Source organism: Myxine glutinosa, chromosome 13 (genome assembly GCF_964187855.1).
Source record: "Myxine glutinosa chromosome 13, kmMyxGlut1.1, whole genome shotgun sequence".
Taxonomy (NCBI): Eukaryota; Metazoa; Chordata; class Myxini; order Myxiniformes; family Myxinidae; genus Myxine; species Myxine glutinosa.
Genome location: NC_136273.1, coordinates 67358384 through 67379853, shown reverse-complemented (window position 1 = coordinate 67379853; position 21470 = coordinate 67358384). Strand labels below are relative to the sequence as shown.

At 43.9% G+C, this 21470-nt stretch overlaps 1 protein-coding gene across 1 annotated transcript in view; it reads right to left on the bottom strand.

Annotated features, from left to right (window-relative positions):
* Nucleotides 1-278: 278 nt before the first annotated feature.
* The window catches only part of DLG1 (discs large MAGUK scaffold protein 1), a gene marked incomplete in the record, with an annotated part of 214084 nt that continues 192892 nt past the window's right edge, over nucleotides 279-21470 (bottom strand). The window contains 4 exon segments of the mRNA XM_078767605.1: nucleotides 279-2744; nucleotides 4858-4949; nucleotides 5296-5405; nucleotides 5524-5696. Of these exon segments, the coding sequence (XP_078623731.1) occupies nucleotides 2638-2744; nucleotides 4858-4949; nucleotides 5296-5405; nucleotides 5524-5696 (482 nt within the window).

The following is a 21470-nucleotide window of genomic DNA, read 5'->3' as shown; positions in this document are numbered from 1 at the left end:
GAAGCAGTACGTACCGTTTTTACAGTTTTTGGTATGACTCGGCCTGGGTTATATTGAACCCCGGACCTCCCAGATTCAGAGTGAACACTCTAACCATTACCCCACCGACTCTAGTTTGGATTATATTTTAAAGGGATTTATGCCACAATGAGCAGATTCGGTATTTCGTTTAGTCTTCCCAATAATAGGAATACTTGTGTGAATCACAGTGCAGGACTAAGCTCGGGTAGTAGTTTGAGATTTTGATTTTGCCCGGAATAATGACAAAGGACGATGTGTTCAGTGGTGGATTTATTGGAATACATCCCCTTTCTGCACAAAATGAAACGCTTGGTTAAGTATAGTATTTACATGCTTGTCTATCCCAATTCCAATGGATGCCAAAATAATAACCCGAAAGCTAACTCCCCTTGAAAGTATATAGCCTATGTAGAAAACAATTAAACCAATTCTGCAAAATGATGTAGCAATAGAAAGGATGAAGCTGTCAAGCCATTTCATTAACTCACCATGGTGATACAATGTACACGCAAACCATGTTAACGGACAGCGCTGATGTGCCTACCTGCGGAGGGGGGCAGCACCATGTGGGAGAAAGATCATGGGTCAGATGTACTGGAGGAAGGAATGTCAAGAAAGGGGTTGGGAGAAGGATGGGGCCGATGACAATTAGGAAGAAGCAATGGAAGAGTGCACGAATGAAGGGGACCATTGGAGGGAAGGTTGGCGGTGTGAAGAGTTCAAGTGCGGCCATCGCATCTAAAGGAGCTTGCGGAGAGCCGGTGTGAAACCAAGGAAACCAAGGTGTGAAACAAAGGAAACCAAGGTGTGAAACAAAGGAAACCAAGGTGTGAAACCAAGGAAACCAAGGTGTGAAACCAAGGAAACCAAGGAAACCAAGGTGTGAAACCAAGGAGGACACTTGAACCCTTTTCCACTTTGATTCATACCGCATGATCCCGACCAACTCTGCCGGGCCCAAGGATGCTTTTCCATTACAAAATACCATCACAGTCATCTCTTATTGACATCTGGCTAAATTGGATGATGGTGACAGACGATGGAATTCTAACCCAAACGCAAGTTAATGAGACGTAACGCTGTGTCATCCGAGCTCGACAAACCCAACAAAAGTACATTCGTCTCCTCTTTGATCATCCTCAATGTGAACCGTTGCCAAGTCACTTCGATGAAAGCAAGCGACGTCACTCCATACTATTTCTCACATTAAAAACAAACAACTCGATAAAGATCATCCTTTTAAACACGTATATATATTTTAAAAAAAAGAAGAGAAACACGTTGTATCATCGGCAACACCGAGTTCTTCTATGCCAAAATAAAATAAATAAAGACTCAATTTGATGTGGTTTGGTCCGAGGAATTAGTAATGGAAAAGCTCTTGGTACATCTGGGCCTGGGTCAAAGGTTCTTTCATGGAAATGGGTTGTTGCAAAAATAAACTGCTGGAAAAGGTTCTGAGCAAACGAGAGCAAAACCCAAGCTCGGACAACGTGTTGAGACTATGTGGTCCTCCCTTATGGCATCTCATGCCTCGGGTTGTCGAGGAGAGTGGAGGAATGCACTTGGAGGGTGCAAAAGCATCCGGGTTCTACAAACTCGTCAAGTATTCCTTTCGTCACATACCCCTCTTACCTACAGCTCATTAGTAAGCAGGTAGAGTGGAAACTTCAGGACAAAAGGCCAGCATGACTGGCAACACTCTGCATGCCAAATGCACAGAGGAACACCAGAGGGACGTATGGTCATTTAAAAAAACAAACTTATCTTTTCTTTATTTTCAATTGCTCTTGCAATCAATCCCACTTCTGTGTACAATCCCCATTTGCTCCCCTGTCTGACAAACACAGAGGTGAGCTTCGTGGACCTCCGCAACTCTATAGTGCAAACCCTAACGTACCGATCACAGGAGGAAAAGGACATTCAGGCTGCTCAAACAAGTCTCAAAATGCTGCGTCTCCATGCTTGCTATACGACGATAAAACAGCCATTTGAACAGGTGAGCGGTGTGGGGGGCTGGAAAGGGGGCGCGACATTTTGTCGAAATCGATAGTCTTACATCAGCACTCAAACCCAGAATTACTGGGGTCATCATGAGAACTGGCCCCTTTGCCGCCGCCATTTTGAACCTGCACGCCCAACTTTGCAGCTCAAACAGATGGCTCGACAATCGATTCGCTTTGTCTTGCATCATCCGAGGCCCCCCTCACAAGGCTTCAAGAAAATGAAATAAAGAAACCAGGCCGAGGCTGTTTGATCCTCCCGTCAACCATTCGGGATCATTTCAACATCGCAAGTAATACAAGATGTTCCAATGGGTGGGAGAATAATAAGCAGGAAGTCGAATGGAAAGGGCTGGATCGGAGGTTGAGAAGGCTTGGAGATGGAAGCTGGCAGCAGCAGTTGGACACGAGCTGAACAAACAAGAACGAAGTGGGAGGGAATGCGACTTTGGTGTTGATGGCTACAGCGAGTTGGGACTGAAGTGGGGCAAGGCTTCAAAGGCCACGGGGAAGGGACACAGGGGGGATCATCAGGGAGGAGGGAAGGGAAGGAAGGCTGGGTGAACCGATGGTGCCGAATGATTCCGGACAGGGAGAAGTCGCGTTGGCTCCTTCACAGTTTCTCACGAGATGGGATCCAGATGTATGGACCGGATTGCTCTTCGATAACCATCTTCACCTGGTTGTAAATCTCATCCAAGGTTTCTCCTTGAACTACGGCTGCACAACACAAAAGCAAAAACAGCACAGCCAGGTGAAGGTGTCATACAAAGGCGGCACAGAATATTCCACGACACAAAGTAGCACGATGAAGCAGCCACCAAAAGGGTCAACATTTGAAATGGTCACCAAAACAATTTCACCGTCGACGATAAAGCCACCAGGAACACACTTCCATGTATTTCACACCAATAATAGAATTGTGAAGTGCTGTATGTTCCATGTCTGATTGTCCTCCATGATAATATAACAGAAGTTAAGATTCTTCTAAGTTAGGTCCTGTGGCTTGCTCATACCATATTAATCTACCAATGTGCAACCAGCCTCCCCACAAAGTTTAAACATTGCCCATTCTTCTTCTTCTTCTTCTCGTGATGGTTCCTCTAAAACAGTTTGGTTAGAATACAATGGTGTATTGAAAAGTAATGCCTCCTATTGTTTTTCTCCAAAACAAGTAAAGATATTAAAATGAAACAAAGCGCCGTCCGCACAGTAGTTCTTCCCGTCACTGGGTGCAAAGTTTTGTGATTCTGACATTGGAGATGAGATGAGTGTAGATGACAGTTGGGATGAATGACTGGAGATGAGATGAGTGGAGATGAGACATATGATGACTGATTGGAGATTAGATGAGTGAGATGAGATATATGATGACTGATTGGAGATGAGATGAGTGGAGATTGAAGATGAGATATATGATGACTGACTGGAGATGAGATGAGTGGAGCTGAGATATATAATGACTGATTGGGTATCTCATCTCCACTCATCTCATCTTCAGTCAGTCATCCCAAATCCCATCTCCACTCATCTCATCTCCAGCCAGTCATCGTATAGCTCATCTCCACTCATCTCATCCATCATATATCTCATCTCCACTCATTTCATCTCCAGTCATCGTATATCTCATCTCCACTCATCTCATCTCCAGTCACTCATCGCATATCTCATCTCCACTCATCTCATACGATGACTGGAGATAAGATGAGTGGAGATGAGATATATGATGACTGACTGGAGATGAGATGAGATGAGTGGAGATGGGATTTGGGATGAATGACTGGAGATGAGATGAGTGGAGATGAGATACACGATGACTGACTGAAGATGAGATGACTGGAGATGAGAGTCGGTTCACCATTACGATCCTGAGAGCAAGAGAGAGTCAAAGGAGTATCGCCAAAAAGGATCACCATCCCTGACTTGGCTCAATCACATTTTCATCTCTATCTCTGACTTCAGGAAAACCTTTGTAGAGAACATTTTTCATCCGACGATGATGTCATGGCCACCGTGAAGCACTGGTTAAGTCAGCAGGACGCATAGTTCTATTGTGAAAACATCACAAAACTACTTGAATGTTGGTAGAAACGTGTGGATCGCGGTGGTGATTATGCTGAGAAATAAACATCGAGAAAACGCCAAAGATCTATTAGATCACTTTGGTATTTCTGGGTCAAAACAATCCCTGCTCATAGCATTGCTTGTGGGAGGGAAAGCACGGATGGCATGGTTCGGAGCAAAAAACACAAATTACAAAAATCAGCAACGCAGACTGGAGATTTGGTCAACCAATGAAGATGCTTGGTATTTTTACACTATAACATCCTTTTACTTTACCAAAGGGACAAAAACAGGGTCTATGGCAACATAGTCATTAAACACAGGGCCTTACAATATCACTGATTGGAGGAGGATGTTCAAGTCATTTAATGTTTAATCTTATCACATAGACGATGCTTGATGTTGTGTCCCACGAATAAAATTAGCTGTTTCTGCAGAATTGAGCAAAAATATTTTGTTCTTTTTCCAAATCAAACTAATAGCATAAAATGAAAAATAACAGTGAGGAACAAGACGACTGAGAATAACGCGACAACATGACAACTAATGTGCAGGTGAATGTGGGTGGCCGTCTGTCCGTCTGTCATGCTATCTAGACTTGTGATCTAGATTGTTACCAATCACCAATCAATCAGAATCAAAAGCCATGGCAATGCTTTCAAGGTTGAAGTATTAAACGTGAAAAAATTCCAATTCTTAGATATTGTATGAGGCACGGGTCAAAGGGCACGAAGATGCAAAGACTCGGTCACAGGCAGGTTTCACCAACCTGTGAAAAACTCTCCAAACTCCTGCTCCAACTTCACCGCTCGCTCAAAGGCTTTTCGGGCCTGTTCTTCTGTGAGCCGCTTGTTTAGCTCCCTAACAGGAAGAATGAGCAGCTTAGGTAATCGAGGGAAAAGCTACAGATGAGTTCAAGAGCAGAAAACAAAGAACATGCAGGAAATGGCAAAATTCATAAAAGCAGGCCTTTTGTAAGGAACTGAATGGATGTTCACCCATGCAACTTTGAACATTGCATTTGAACGCAAAAATGGATATTTGGGAAAAAATTATCAACGACTATGGAATGAGAAGTAAAGTGTTTCATTAAGCAGTACACAGTTCAAAACTACAGCTCAACTATAAGCTGGTAAAAATGGAAAAACAGCCAAACGTAATCAAACATGGACCCGTCAGGACACGAAAGAGAGTCGAAGAGACTAACGTGATGTGCTCGACGGACTTGGGCTTGATGAAGATGGCCACCGGGTACAACTGTGCCAACTGCAGCCTTTTTATCGCATTACCGGAGACGTCCAGAATGCAGTGCTTGCCCTGCAGAGGTAATGTGTCTGAGATCAAATGCTTCTAAGGTTTGTTGCGAGAATCAAAACGAAACTCTGAAAGGCCAAACATTCGGAAGGTCAAACAATAGGTTGCCGAAGAGTCTCACCTTCTCGGCCACCGCCCGCACAGACTGCACGCTGGTCCCGTACAGATGGCCATTGTACTGGCCCGCTTCGATGAACCGGTGGTCCTGGATGTCCCGCTCCATTTGCTCGCGGGTCGGAACAAAGTGGTAGTCGCGACCGTCAACCTCGTAGTCTCGCCGAGGCCTTGTTGTGTCTGCCGTGTAAGAAAGGGAGAGCGGCTGTGGGTGTAGATTGAGTCAATGTAATCTTAAGCCCAAAAATAGAAAATAACAAGAATGGCCGCACTGCGGTCACAACCTGCAACAAAATCCGGTAACGGGCCAATTGGGAAACGCGCATTCAAAGGACTCTTAAAAGATTAACAGCGTGATTGGGAAACACGAATTTAATGCACTATTAAAAGATTAGCTCAACACCTCTCATCCATGACACCCTGTGCCACGGTTATATCAGAACGAGCCGATTTCTCACAGTCACGGATTGTTTAACCCCAATATAGGGCCGTTCAAAAATTAGGCAACAATTTTTTTAGGGAGCTGCATACCGTGCGTGCTGACAGGCTTGATTAAACCATAATAAGAATTTTTATTCGACAGATTGTTTTCGGGCCTACCTCATCGTGAGTAACACGACCCAAACAAAGTCAATGGAAATCTGACGCAAGAATCCCAGGCAGTATATAATCAGCAGAACCCCATAGGCCTCATGTTTTAGGCCCACCAGGAAACCAAGATGGTGGCCAAATTATTTAATCTGGGTGCCATGACCATGGTGGGTGAAGTTAAGCGACAAATACGGGTGGCGACCGACAGCTGTCAATGGGTGCACATTACAAAAATCGACCCCCACCAACAACCACGCAAAGCTCTTGTAGACCTGTGACCCATTGGAGGTAAAAACAACAAAACTAGAAAGAGCAATCAGAGATTACAAACACCTTTATTTATTTCCTGATGACACCCCTCTTTCATTTTCTCATTCTTTCTTTCTTTTTTTTTCTCTTTCTCTTTCTCTTTCTCTCTCTCTTTCTCTCTCTCTCTCTCTCTCTCTCTCTCTCTGCAAACCCTCCCATGTAGTTTCTTCACAATCTTCTTGAACAAATTTAGTCACTCAAACTCTTGAGCCTCACTATCAGCCATTATCTTTCTTGGCAAACCACACTTCCAAGTTGGCCTCCAAAGCCAGCCACCAACTAGGCATCCCCTGTAGTACAAAGTCCTTCCTTGGCAAACCCAAACTCCTATCGACCTACAAGACCTTCATCCACAGCTTGACAGAGAACTGCTCACCCCTCTGGGCTAGCTCCCCTGCCTGACATTTCGCTCAGCTTGACGTCATGGAAACCGAGGCCTTTAAGATTATTGAATATATGGGCTCTCACCCCTCTGGGCTAGCTCCCCTGCCTGACATTTCGCTCAGCTTGACATCATGGAAACCGAGGCCTTTAAGATTATTGAATCTATGGGCTTGTCACTCGCCATCGCAGACAAGTCGATGGTCTTTGTCTCTACCACCTCCTTTCTGTTCTTGCACCCTCTGCACTTTCCGTGTTTTGTCCCCACCAGGTTTCAACAGGGTACACACAGGTACACCATAAACCGCCTTCTGGTGAAACTACATCAATCTAGGATCACTGCTCACTGGCACTCATTTGTTCCTCTTTTTTCCCACCTGTGACATCAACTTTCACATCCTCTTCAATCTCATTTTTCCCTCCAAGTCTTAAAGAGAGCTGTTCACCACCATCTCAGATCATCCCCAATCCAAAACCATGATCTTTTCTACCCTTGCTAACCCCACTAACCCCAACCCAATCCCACCTCCTCTCAAATTTCCAGTTTTCCCTCCTGACAGTTTCCTTCTGCGTCCATCTTGTCCACCACATGCATCCTCTGCTGCCTCCCATTCCTCACCACACACAATGTTTGTCTGCCACCTTCTGTCTTGGCTTTTAGCTCTGTTGTTGGTGTTTCCTCCCCTCTGTCTGCTGTTCCTTTTGTCCTGTTGCATCCTGATCATGTCAGTGCCACGCTCTCCAGACCGTAAAAATAGGCCGGCATTACAGAAGATATCACAACCTTTCCTTTCAATCTCCTTGAAAATTTTCTGTCTGCCATTACTCCCTCCACCCTCCTCCACACATTCACACCCACCGAATCCTCCTCCGCACATCTGCCTCTGACTTACCATCCTCAGTCACAGTTTCTTCCCAGGTATTGTACACCGCACCTTTCCTATGCCATCTTCAGGCGCTGAATAACGTCATTGCCAGGCACCGAAGGCGAAGGGGGCTAGGCAATGACGCACGCTAAAAGGGAGAACTCAGTTTCCAGTCTGGTAGTTGTACACCGCACCTTTCCTATGCCATCTCCAGGCGCTGCATACCGTCATTGCCGGGCACCGAAGGGGGCTCGGCAGTGACGTACGCTGAAAGGGAGTACTCAGTTTTCACTCTGGTTGTTTTCTTGTTTTCTTTCTTGTTTGTCTGGGCGATATCTCAGCCATCTTTCGAGCTGGGAAGCTGAAATTTCGGCACAATAGTGAGCAGGTACTTTGTCAAAAACGGTATTTTTTTTTTTGATTAATCAATTAATTGAGGAGTTATTTAATTATTAGCGATTAATTAAGTACTTATTTATTTAATTAAATTTACTTTCTCTTCTTGCCATTATCTTAGGCACCTTTTGAGTTAGGAAGCTGATATTTGGACATGCCAATGACCAGTGTGATTTGACTGCAAAGGCTATTTTTGATTTATTAATTAATCAATTTATTATTTAATTATTCGATTAATGACCAAAAAATTTTTTTTAAAGTTACAGATTGTGATGAAATGGTGGTGGTTTATGTGTTCTATGACCGAATTGATTAATAATTTAATTTTTTAATGATTATTATTTATTTATTTTAATTATTAATCATTTATTTATTTTCTTTCTCATTTGGCCAATATCTCAGGCACCTTTTGAGCTCGGAAGCTAATATTTGGACATGACAGTGACCAAGTGATGTGGCTATCAAGGATATTTTTGATTTATTGATTAATCATTTAATCAATTAATTATTTATTGATTAATCAATTAATAATCTCATTTTTTCTTAATGACTTATTTAATTATATTTCTAAAAGATACATCTTCAGATGAAGCACTAGTAGTTTAGTTATGCTATTAGCCAATTGATTAAGAAAATATTTTGTGATAATCTTTTATTGATTTTAATTATACAATTAATCAATCAATTATTGTACACCTCTCCCTCCCAATGCAGTCTCTATGAGCTGCAATGTGGTATTGCCGGGCGCCAGAGGCACCCCGGCAATGCCGCGCTGTAGGATATTTAATTATTTGGCATGGGGGCGGTGTACTTTGAATGTATCTGTACTTGTTCAAACCTATTTCCTTGTCTAATCTCCTTCCCCTCTATCCTGATATTAATTTCTTTTCTCTGCTGTCCGACCCACATCACCAGTCTTCTACAAGCTCATCTTCAGCCCATGTTTCTCAATTGCCTCCTTCCACTCCCCCAGTACTTCCTGCATCTCCCGCCCACTCTCCACTACAAACAGTCAGATTGTCTGCATACAATATCCTCCCGAGAAAATCTTTCATGTTCACCTTTCTGCTTACCAGCTCCATCAGCATGATAAACAGGAGCTTCCCTGCCTCAAACCGATGTTCACACTGAACAACTATGACATCCAAGGACCAACCAAACCTCTTCCCTTCGTTCCCTTGTACATCCCTTCCACCATCCGAACTTTTGCTTCCGGCACTCCCATCCATATGTGTCGCCATTACCATCTCTCTGAGGACAGTGTCAGAGGCTTTCTCCAAGGCTACACATCCCAATGCCATTTCACCTTGCGCCTTGCACCTCTTCTCCACCAGCTGTCTCGGCATGAACATCCCATCCATCACCCCGCTACCCTTTCTGAACTCAGACTGCTTTTCTCGGATCTCCTTCTCCACACTCTTCCTTATCCTCCCGTCCAGAACCCTCTCCAGCACCTTCATGACATGATTGAGGAGTGTAATGCCCCTTTACTTTCCCTGATCTTCAACATCCACCTTCTCCTTCCATATCAGCATAATTAACCCTGTCCTCCAATACCTCCAGAATTGAACCCTCTCTTATAGATACATTCAACAACCTCTTCGTCCAACTGACTCCGACTTCTCCCACTGCAACTATCATCTCTGTACACCTCACCAATGCCTTTCCATTTTTCACCCTCTTCACTGCCGTCCGCACCACTTTTTCCATGATCTCCACCAACTCCACATAACTTGGTAGCTCCAGCTCACCGTTGCCGTCTTCCCGGTTCAACAGCTCTTTGAAATATCCTTCCCACACCTTCAAAACTGCGCCCCTCTGTCACTGGCCTCTCACCACCATCCTTGATTAACTCGCGCTTACCACTCCCCACTCCCTTCATGTCCCTGCTATCCTCATCCGTCACAATAATTTATCGATCATCTTCCTCCCACCATCCTATTCCAACTTGAACACTTCCTCCTCCATATCATTCCTTGCCTTATCCATAGCTCTCCTTGATGCTTTCTTCTTCTGCCCATACAGGTGCAGCAACCCCACATCTGGCTACCTCCCACTATCCTCTTCCAAACCTCCTTTTCACCAACTGCCTTTGCTTCCTCCTCCATCCACCATACCTGTTTTCTATCCCTCGAGGATGCACCCTTTCCTGACATCCTTTCACACAACACTTCTGCAATTCTCCTAAATGTCTCCCCATACTTCGTCCACTCCAGTAAAAACCTTCCACTTCTTCGCCAAGTTGCTCATACCTGGCCCTCACCCTCTCCTTGTACTCTACTGCAATGTTTCCCCTACACTTCACCCACCTAATAACCTTCTGACCCCTGCTTTTAACCTCTCTCCTTTTCTTTATCCTAACCACAAACACCACAGGCTTGTTCTGGGTGGTAACATTCTCTCCCGCCACTGCTTTTCAATCATTACCCCTCTACAGCTGTTACTCCCTTACCACCACCAAATCCAATTCTGTCCTATGCTGTCCACTCCTATAGGTAATCTTGCAGCTTTCCCACTTTTGAAAGAATGAACTAGCTATGGCTATCCCATTCTTTGCCACCAGCTCCACCACCTCTTGACCCTCTCTATTCCATGTTCCCCAACCAAATTTACTAACACATTCGTTTTCACCTGGATCCACTGCTCCCACATGAGCGATAACGTCCCCCGCAATGCGCAGCATCACCTCCATCTCAACCATTCCCATCATTCTCTCCAGTGCATCCCTAAAATCCTTATTCTCCACCCAGTCCTTCCCATTTTGGCCAATAAACTGACATAACACACACCATTTGCCTTTGTAACACCACCCATGTCATAACTATCCAAACCTCCCATCTTTCCACTCTGACCACCGCTTGCTGATCTCTTCCGATACTATTGTTCTTACACTATTGCTCCCACACTATTACTCCTTCCATCCCCACCTGCATGCAACAGCTTGTATCCTCCTAACAACATCCTTGCCCTGTCTCCTTTCCATCTAAATATTCCCAAAAAATTCACAAAATAAATTTCCCAAATATTCCTGCAGGACACACAAGAAGGGCCAGCAACCCTCTTCTGGAGAAACTGCCAAAATCAAGACTCTCTGCTCACCTTCACTCCTTCATTCCTCTTTTCTCCCACCTCTGGAACAAACTCCCCCATTCCCTTCAATCCCACTCCACCCTCCAGGTCTTTAAAACAGCTGTTCACCACCATCTCTTATCTTCCCCCCCCATCCAAAACCTTGATCTTTTCTACCCCCGTTAATACACCCCAAATCCACATCTTTCAATCTCCGACTTCATTCCTGAAATTCCTTGTAGTATCAATTTGTTTTGTACCGTGCACCCCTTCCCTCCCTCTCCCCCCCACCCCACATCTGCCCCACCCAGCCCTCTCCCTCCCACAGATCTCCCGATGTCCCTGTTCTCTACTGTTGTGCTTGTGTGCTTCCTTCTCTCTCCCCATCTTGTCTCCCCCTCCCTTTATTGCCGTTTATGTTTTTTGTGTTTTATGTGCTAATATGTGTTTGATGTGATAGCTCTTAAACGAGTCAGCCTCAATCTTGCATACAAAAAAAGAAAAGAAAAAAATCTTGTCTCCTGCACATCCAACACTTCCAACCTCCTTCTCTGCATCATTTCCACCACCTCTCCCCCCCCCCCCCCCCAATTGCTCCCACATTCAAACTACCTAGCCTGGCCTCATTTCTGAACAGCTGCCCACTTGGGAGAGGCCAGTACCATCTTGATCAATTTGGGACGCTCAGGTCATCATTAATGACCATTAACGTAGATCATTAACGAAGCCAAGGGCAACAATAAGTAATTAATAGACGTACGCGTGGTCAAACCTAAGTTCAAATAGTGTGTAATTAATACTCATACTCATGTGGGTTGACCGAGGCTTCACCTCGACGAGGATTCACCGTCCGCTCATGTTTTTCAGTTTATTATCTAGTATATACGAGGGCCGTACCAAAAGCCATGAGTACGAATAGATTCCACACGTTTGTGCCAAATATAGTAGAACACGAGTTATTAGCGACATATATCCATCTATCTTCTCCAATATAAACAGGGTCGGCCCATGCACAACACTTGTGTTCCCACAGTCCATTAAACAAAATGGTTGTCAACGACATATTGTTTTGCCAACATGCAGTGATCGGATTCCTCATTAAGGAAAACAACTCAGCTGCAGATAACTACAGCAGACTGAGTCAGGTGTATGGAGATGCCTGCATGAGCATTTGCAGTGTCAGAAAGTGGGTGAACACGTCAAAGACAGAAACACTGACATTGCCGATCAGCCACACTGTGCTCGGCCCAGAAGCGTCACGACTGACGCAACAAGCAGAAAGTTGATGCGCTCATCATTGAGGACTGAAGGGTGACAGTTAGGGAGATTGCAGCATAGCTGGGAAGAGGGCACCATGCCGTACATGAGATGACAGTGACCTTGGGATATGGTGGAGTTTGTTCATATGGGGTTCCTCGTTTGCTTATGGAGGAACACAAAAACACACGCGTGCTGCTGATGGTGATGGCTTCCTGTTCCGTATCGTGACTGGTGATGAATGCTAGTTCCACAATGTCGACCCAAACACCAAAAAGCAAACCATGGAATGGCATCACTCCACATCTCCAAAAAAGAGGCCAAAAGAGTATCCTTTGCCGACAAAGTTATGGGAACCGTCTTCTGGGATGCTGAGGGATGCAGACTCGTTGATTTCCTGCCTACCATCTGTTTGGGCCCTTGGAAGATCACACGAGAGGCGAGCACTATAAAAACGAGGCAGTCTAGATGGCCGTACCTAGCTGGTTGCAAAGTGTTGGAACGGACTTGTGCCACAGTGGAATTTTTAAGCTCATGCAGCGCTGGCAGAAATGCGTGGATCATTCTGGAGATTTTGTGGAAAAGTATTGTCGCCTCTTGTACACTTCCAGTGTGTACTTGTTCAGTTACTATTGACAATATCAGCTTTCTTACATATATCTTTGTTTTTCTGTACAATAAATGTGCTCATAACTTTTGGTATGGCCCTCATATTTATTTATCAAATTAATTGGATGAAAAATTACGATTTGTGACCCTGACTTTTGACCTAAAAAAAACAATTGTCTTCTTGCTTGTGACGACCTCGGTGGTTAAGCTTTGTGAACATTGGAGTAAAAATGCAACTTGTAGGTGAATGACTTTCAAACAGTCGGACACAGACAGACAGACAGCAAACAGAACAGACCAACCGATATACTCGCGAATCTTCGATTTCACAAGCAACAAACAAACCCAAATGCAATACCTTCTCCGCTGGCGAGGATAACGAGAAATCATCTCAAAATGAAAAGCCCATCTACTTCCGATTTGTACTAAAACTCTCACGATGTCTCTCCGAAAAGACCGACTGGACAACCCTCCCATCTACTTTGTCAACAATCCTCTCCAAGAAGTTCTGTCGCTCAAGCTTTTGGGTCTCACCATCCGCCATGATATTTCCTGGGAAAACCACATTTCCAAGCTGGCCTCCAAAGCCAGTCGCCGACTGGGCATCCTCCCTCGTGCAAAGTCCTTCCTTGGCACACCTGAGCTCCTCACCACATACAAAGCTTTCATCCGCAGCTCAATGGAATACTGCTCTCCCCTCTGGGCTGGTGCTCCTGCCTCACACCTAGCTCGTCATCACGCTGTTGAAACCAAAGCGTTCAGAATCATTGGAATCTCCCACGATGAAGCTAACTCCAAGGGCCTTTCACTCGCCCACCGCAGGCAGGTTGGTGGTCTTTCTGTCTTCTGCCGACTCCTCTCCGGCTTTGCTCCCCCAGCTCTCTCTGTGCTCTGTCCCCCAAATATCCCTACAGGTCGCACAAGATCTGCCAGCAACCCCCTTCTGGTTAAACTGCCAAAATCGAGACTCTCTATTCACCATCACTCTTTCATTCCTCTTTTTTTCCCGCCTCTGTAACAAACTCCTTCACTCTCTTCAATCCCACTCCTCCCTCCAGGTCTTTAAAACAGCTGTTCACCACCATCTATCTTCCCCCATCCAAAACCTTTATCTTTTCTACACCCGTTAATTCACCCCAGATCCACTTTTTTGAAATACCGATTTCTTTCCTGGAAGTCCGAGCAGTGTCCATGTGTTTGTTTTTTTACCCCTCCCACCCCAACCTCTTTCCCATGCCTCCTCTCCCCAAGCCCTCTCCCTCCCACAGATCTCACAACGTCCCTGCTCTCCATCTTGTCTCCCGCTCCATTTAGCATATGGTTTATGTGTCAGTTTATCTTTTTGTGATCAATGTTAGCTCTTGCACGAGTCTCATGCTTGTAAAAAACAACAAAAAAAAACAACAAAACAACTAATCTTGACGAAAACAACAGCTAAAAAGAGAAATAGATGTTACTTTGATAACTTGGTGTTTTTTGGGGGGCGGGGGGGGGGGGGATAGCGTTATGGCTTGTGGAACAGCTAGAACACAAAACAGGTCAGGACACAACGTAAAAAAGGAACAGCAGAAAGTGGGGGTAACCAACAGCAGGGTGAAAATATATGGAGACTGACAATAAGGGATGAGGGTACGGATGAGATGAGAGGTAATGGAGGATGAAGGGGGTGGATAAGCTGGATACAAAAGCAAACTCTCAGGAAGGAAAAAATGGAAATCTGGGGGAGCGGGTGGAGGGAGTGGTTTTATGTGGGCAGAAAGATCATGGTTTTGGTTGGGGGATGATCTGAAATTGTGGTGAACAGCTTTTGAAGACCTGCAGGGAAGAATGGGATTGACAAGAATGTGGAAGTTGGTTCCAAAGGTGGGGAAAAAGAGGAACTAGAAAGCAACTCAAAATGCAAAGTAGGTCCACATCCTCATTGTACTCTTAACTAAACTAGACGGAAACAGCAGCAACAACTGTACATTTTATTCATTTGCATTCTCCAAATTCTCATAATAAAGGTTTGTTGAAAATTTTATGTAGACAGCTTCAAATGGTAAAAAAAGAAAAGAAGGTTATGGCCCGGACAGCCTGACACAGAAGGGATTGTGGTGGGGAACGGGCCAACAAGATGAATGGGGCAGGAAGAGAAAACAAAAAATAACTTTACAATAAGGAAAGCACTTGGTTATCCTTTTTTATATTCAATGTTGACTCAAATGACTGGAATGAGGTTATTAAAATTACTGTTGCAAAGGAAGAAAACGAGCCGTTCTGGTCCAAGTCCATCTGGGAATAGCATATTGCTTCCTAATTAATGCAAATTTAGGCTTAATATATTTCTGAAATTGGACTGCACTCGTTTTGAAGCAAAAGACAAGTACAAATCCAACTAGAACGGCACTCGGAAGGGTTCATATCTCCGCCAGGCTGAACAGTTTACGTTTTGTATCCCACTGATAGGCCTGATCTGGATTCGGACCTGAACCAAAATCTAATCAGCTTGTTTGTGTTGCCAAACCAACTCATCCAGCTGGTTGTGTCATTAGTCCCCCAAAACGTTTTGAAATATCATGCTATAGAGTCGTGGCCAAAAATATTGGCACCCTCGCATTTTTTTCGAATAACTCACAATTTTCTCAAAAAATAAGTAAGTTGAAATTGACAAAAGTATTTTGTCCCCACAATTCTTTATTTCACCGTTAATATTACAGAATCTTTGTTTTTGATTCAGAACTTAATATATCCTTTTAAATCAGAAAATAGAAAGAAATGGCATTGACAACATTTTTGACACCTAAGATTAAATATTTGGTAGCACAGACTTTGGACAAAATAACTGCAGTCAAGCGCTTCCAATAGCTATGAATGAGCTTCCTACGCCTCTCTACTGGCAGTTTGGTCCACTCATCCTGTGCAAACTGCTCCAGTTCTCCCAGATTTGAAGGGTGCCTTCTCCCAACTGCTGTTTTCAGATCTCCCCACCGGTGTTCAATGGGGTTTAGATCTGGACTCATTGCTGGCCACTTCAGAACAGTCCAGTGTTTTGTCTTGAACCATTCCTGGGTGCTTTTTGAAGTGTGTTTGGGGTCATTGTCCTGCTGCAGGACCCATGACCTTCGACGGAGACCAAGCTTTCTGACACTGGATTGAACATTGCATTCCAAAATGCCTTGGTAATCTCCTTATTTCATGGTGTCATGCACACATTCAAGGAACCAGCGCCAGAGGCAGCACAGCACCACCAAAACATCACTGAACCTCCTCCATGTTTGACTGTAGGGACGGTGTTCTTTTCTTTGAAGGCTTCATTTTGTTTTCTGTAAACATAGAGATGATGTGCTTTCCCAAAAAGCTCTAATTTGGTCTCATATGTCCACAGGACATTGTCCCAGAAGGATTTTGGCTTGTTCAGGTGTGTTTTGGAAAACTCCAGTCAGGCTTTCTTATGTCTCTTTCTCAGCAGTGGGGTCCTCCTGGGTCTCCTACCATAGAACACTCTTTCATTGAGTTTGCGATGGATGGTGCGAGTTGAAACTGTCGTACCTTGTGTCTAAAGGTCAGCTCAAGTCTGTTTGGCAGTTGACCGAGGTGCATTCTCCACCCTTCGAACAATCCTTTGCTGCAATCTTTAATCAAGCTTACTCTTGCGGCCACGTCCAGGGAGGTTGGCTGCAGTGCCATGGGCCTTAAACTTCCTGATAACATTGCGTATGGTGGGCACAGGCACGTCAAGGTCTCTGGAGATGGACTAGTAGCCTTGAGATAGTCCATGCTTGGCTACAATCTTGTGTCTGACCTCAGACAATTCTCTGGTTTTCTTTCTTTTCTCCATGCTCATTGCAGTACACACAGTGACAGAAAACAGCAGAATGGCTCCTTGTCTCTATTAAAACTGGTTGAATGAGTGATTTTTATAATGCAGGCACCTGCAACTCATCACACGTGAGTTCAATTCCAAAGTAAAGGAGAATCGCCTGCTTCAAATCTAATTATTTCTAAAAACTTCGAAAAGGTGCCAATAATACAGTCCAGGCCATTTTAGGAGTTCTGTGTGGAATAACCTAAGATTTTGTATTTTTTTTTCAGCTTTTTTTGTTTTGTTCCACTGCAAACTAAAGAAATACAAATGTGGATACCAAACTAATTTTTGATTTCAACAATTTTCTGGAAGAAATGGTGCTTTATTTGAAAAAAGTGCAAAGGTGCCAATATTTTTTAGCCACGAGTGTATATCGTGTTTGGCCTTGTCACTCAATGGTGAAGAATCACTTGAAAAGTTTAAAAATCTCATTAAAAAAAAAATCTAATCATCATTCACTTTTCACTCATCTTCACCAACATCTAATCATTTCGTCCTTGTCACACCCAACCTCTCGACCAAATTTCGGCTGAAACTGTCCACATCTTTTGAGATATTATGTTCGCAAACAAACAGATGGGGGTGAAAACTTAACCTCCATCCACCTTCAGTGGCGGAGGAAACAAGCAGCTTAAGTTTTGGAATGATACATGGAATTTCAAGCATCTCTGTTGATGTCATAACGAGTGATTACATACAGGGCCATCTTACTCAACTATGCCATTGCACAGACCATGAAGGCACTCACCACACACACCATGAAGGCACTCACCACACACACCATGAAGGCACTCACCACACACACCATGAAGGCACTCGCTATACACACCATGAAGGCACTCGCGACATACACCATGAAGGCACTTGCTACATACACCATGAAGGCATTTGCTGCATGCACACCAGGGGGGAACAAACTGCACACCTGCAGGGCACTCACCGAACACACCATGGACCTCCCCACACACACCAGGGGGGCACTCACTGCACACCTGCAGGGCACTCACTGCACACCTGCAGGGCACTCACCGAACACACCATGGACCTCCCTGCACACACCAGGGTACTTCAACTTGTGCTTTCTATCAAAGCCGAAGCAGTGACTGACTCAAGTGAATCTGCTCTTTGGATGGTTTTGTAATATCAAAATGTTTGTCTACATGAATTATCAGCAGAATGATGTCAAATTATCAGCAAAATATTTTGATTTCAAATGGTGATTTAGAGGTTTGTTACCTTATTGGCCAACAAAGGCTCCTCAAAAAGGATTCTGGGAAGCTTCGCAATTCAAAAGATAGGATGCTGCCCGCTCTCATAAACAAACAGGGAGTCTGGTGGGGACCAACAATCACGGCCACATTGCTCGGACCCTTCATCACATCTGGCTTAGCGGCTGCAATTTCAAATCACGATGTTCTGTTTTATCATTTCCATCAATTTAAGGGAATTTTATCAATTCTGTGATACCCTAGTCTCTTTTGATTTGCCGATGATGCTAAACTACAGTACGGACAGGAAAACCCAGTGAATATCAAAGGACTTACCAGCTAGGTCACATCACTGTCATCAATTAATCTGTAAACGCCTGACAAATCCTCATCGGCTAAACCTACATCTGCATGAGTAAGACCATTCCTCATTGGCCATTTAAAATAAAAACTTCTCATTGGATGAAAACCCAAAACGTGCTTCCAACGTGTCAATGCAAGGGCATCAACCTAGCAATGCCACCCCGAGGGGAGATCCAGCTTAAGGCTCAGGAAAGAGGTCGTCAATATACCACACGGAGGACAAGGAACTTGGGGACATCGCTGAACCTTTACAACAATAACATGAGGAGATGATGGACAAATTAATACGGCAAATGGATTTGAAACCCGAGATGTCAGAGTGAACATAATTAAAAAGGAGCAATGTGATCGAATGGGAAAAGCAAAACAAACCAATCAAGGGATACTTTGTGTGTATCGAGGACAATGCCATTTGCTCATTTTATCAATACGTACGCTACACTTTGAAAACATAAATTAATAATGAAATTGGTGGAAAATTGAAAATATAAATGAATAATGAAGTTGGTGTAAAAGAGGAAATGTTTTGTGATAAATGCAGAAGCGAGAATCACACAAATGCAACAGGTGGTACACACAGATAAGCAAGTACAACGCACATGTAAGTGATGTTGTGTTATTTGCTGTTTTGTGTTTTATTTTTATGGTTTCTTTGTGATTAAAAGTGATTGTTAAATTACTTATGTGGGGACGTTTCGTCTTCCCACCATTGGCCTGTTAGGTAAAGAGGAAGCCTTTGTGGGTGTTCCCATGTTCCCGCACATGCTTTCAAAATTTGGCGAATTGCCGATTGACTGTCCTGGACCACGCATATGGGATGTGGTGAGCAGAAAGTTTGTGCAGCCTGTGTACATGATAATTACCAACCATGCGTGAAGCAAAAAATGGGGTTAATCAGTTGGTTGACTTTGTCTGTCTGTCTGTCTGTCTGTCTGTTTATCTATCTATAGCAATCAATCTATGATCAAGGAACAACTTTATGCCAATTGAATTTTCCAATTTGAACACTATTGCTTGAACACAAATTGGAATACGAATCGGAACATGAATCGAAACACGAAACTGCAGTTTAAGCAGTACTTTAGCCCTGAAATTGTCAAATTGCACGGAATCTCGTCCCGAGCACATATGCGTACAGTGATGTAAGGTAATGTTTTTTTTCTGGCAGTCAAACAAAATTGAAATTCATTCCAAACAGGAAACTTACTGTTTTTAGTTATTCCATAGTGCCTTTCATTCAAAGTTCATGAACAAAGCTAATAAAGATCGTGTTCAGAAACAAAGCAAGAGTTGAAAAGACTGTTCCTAAATCAGTTTTCTCAAGACTGCGTGGGGTAAGGTGCTCTGTGAATTCTCTAGTTACTTAAGCCACGGCCATAGGCTGAGCGCGCGAGTGTTGCGATCATCCCATTTGTGTGTTTGTCTGTTTGTCGGCAGAACAACTCGGCAATGAGGGCAACTAAGATCGCCAAATTTGGCACAGTGCTTCAGATAGTGAATGTCTCGGAGAAGTTCAACGTTTAGCTCACAAAGAACTCGAGAAATGTGACTGCATCGCCAATATGCCTCCGCAATATGCCACAGAGATCCCCGACAGATTGAAGCCATATGATTCACCGGAGTCTGTGGACGGGATGATCGGAGATGATACTTCGTTACCTGGGTCACCAATCCCAACGGTGGCAGATAATCCGCAAAGAATCCTATCGGTGGCAGACAAACTTACCGCTACGGGCAGTGAAGGATCTGGTCGGGAAGGGATATATCGCACCCATTCGGGCCGTCTGTGCCAGCCACTGAAACGTCTTGGTTGGCAAGAATTCTGTGCTTTTATTAGACTGCTTCGCATTTCCATTTTCTTGTCATTGCTTTATTGCTTGCTTGATTTTGACAAAGGGTGAATGTGATGAAATATGATGTAATGTCTCGAGCTGAGTGAAGAGAAGATTCGGGCGAAGGGACGACCTTGAGTGAGCTTATATAAGTTGGGTCCATTTGGTGCTCGGGCTGGTGGCATTCTGTAACCCAGTGCCGAGACTATCGAGATTTAACAGGTACGTAATTGCTTGCTTGCAGAAAGCTAGAAGTCGATGTACATTTGATTGCTTTCTTTGTAGTGCTAGTAATCTACATTATTTTGTGTTGTAGGATGAGTAGAGATATAGTTCAATAAAACCTCATTTCTTGGATGAGGTCTGAGTTTTGATTTACAACACACATGTTATGAATGCTGCAATCACACATTATGAATGCCGCAATCGCACGTTATGAATGCCGCAATCACAGGTTATGAATGCCGCAATCACAGGTTATGAATGCCGCAATCACACGTTATGAATGCCACAGTCACACGTTACAAATGCTACAATAACACGTTATGAATGCTACAATCACACGTTATAAATGCTGCAATCACATGCTATGGATGCCACAATCACATATGATGAATGCCGCAATCACACATTATGAATGCTGCAATCACACATGATGAATGCTGCAATCACACATTATGAATGCTGCAATCACACATTATGAATGCTGCAATCACACATTATGAATGCCGCAATCACACATTATGAATGCTGCAATCACACATTATGAGAATGCCGCAATCACACATTATGAATGCCGCAATCACACATTATGAATGCCGCAATCACACATTATGAATGCTGCAATCACACGTTATGAATGCCACAATCACATGTTAGGAATGCCACAATCACATGTTAAGAATGCCGCAATCACACGTTATGAATGCCACAATCCACACGTCATGAATGCCACAATACACACATCATGAATGCCACAATTCACACGTAATGAATGCTAAAATCACACATTATGAATGCCACAATGACACGTTATGAATTCCGCAATCACACATTAGGAATGCCGCAATCACGTTAGGAATGCCACAATCACGTTAGGAATGCCGCAATCACGTTAGGAATGCCACAATCACACGTTATATGAATGCCGCAATCGCACATGATGAATGCTGCAATCACACGTCATGAATGCAACAATCACACATTACGAATACTGAAATCACATG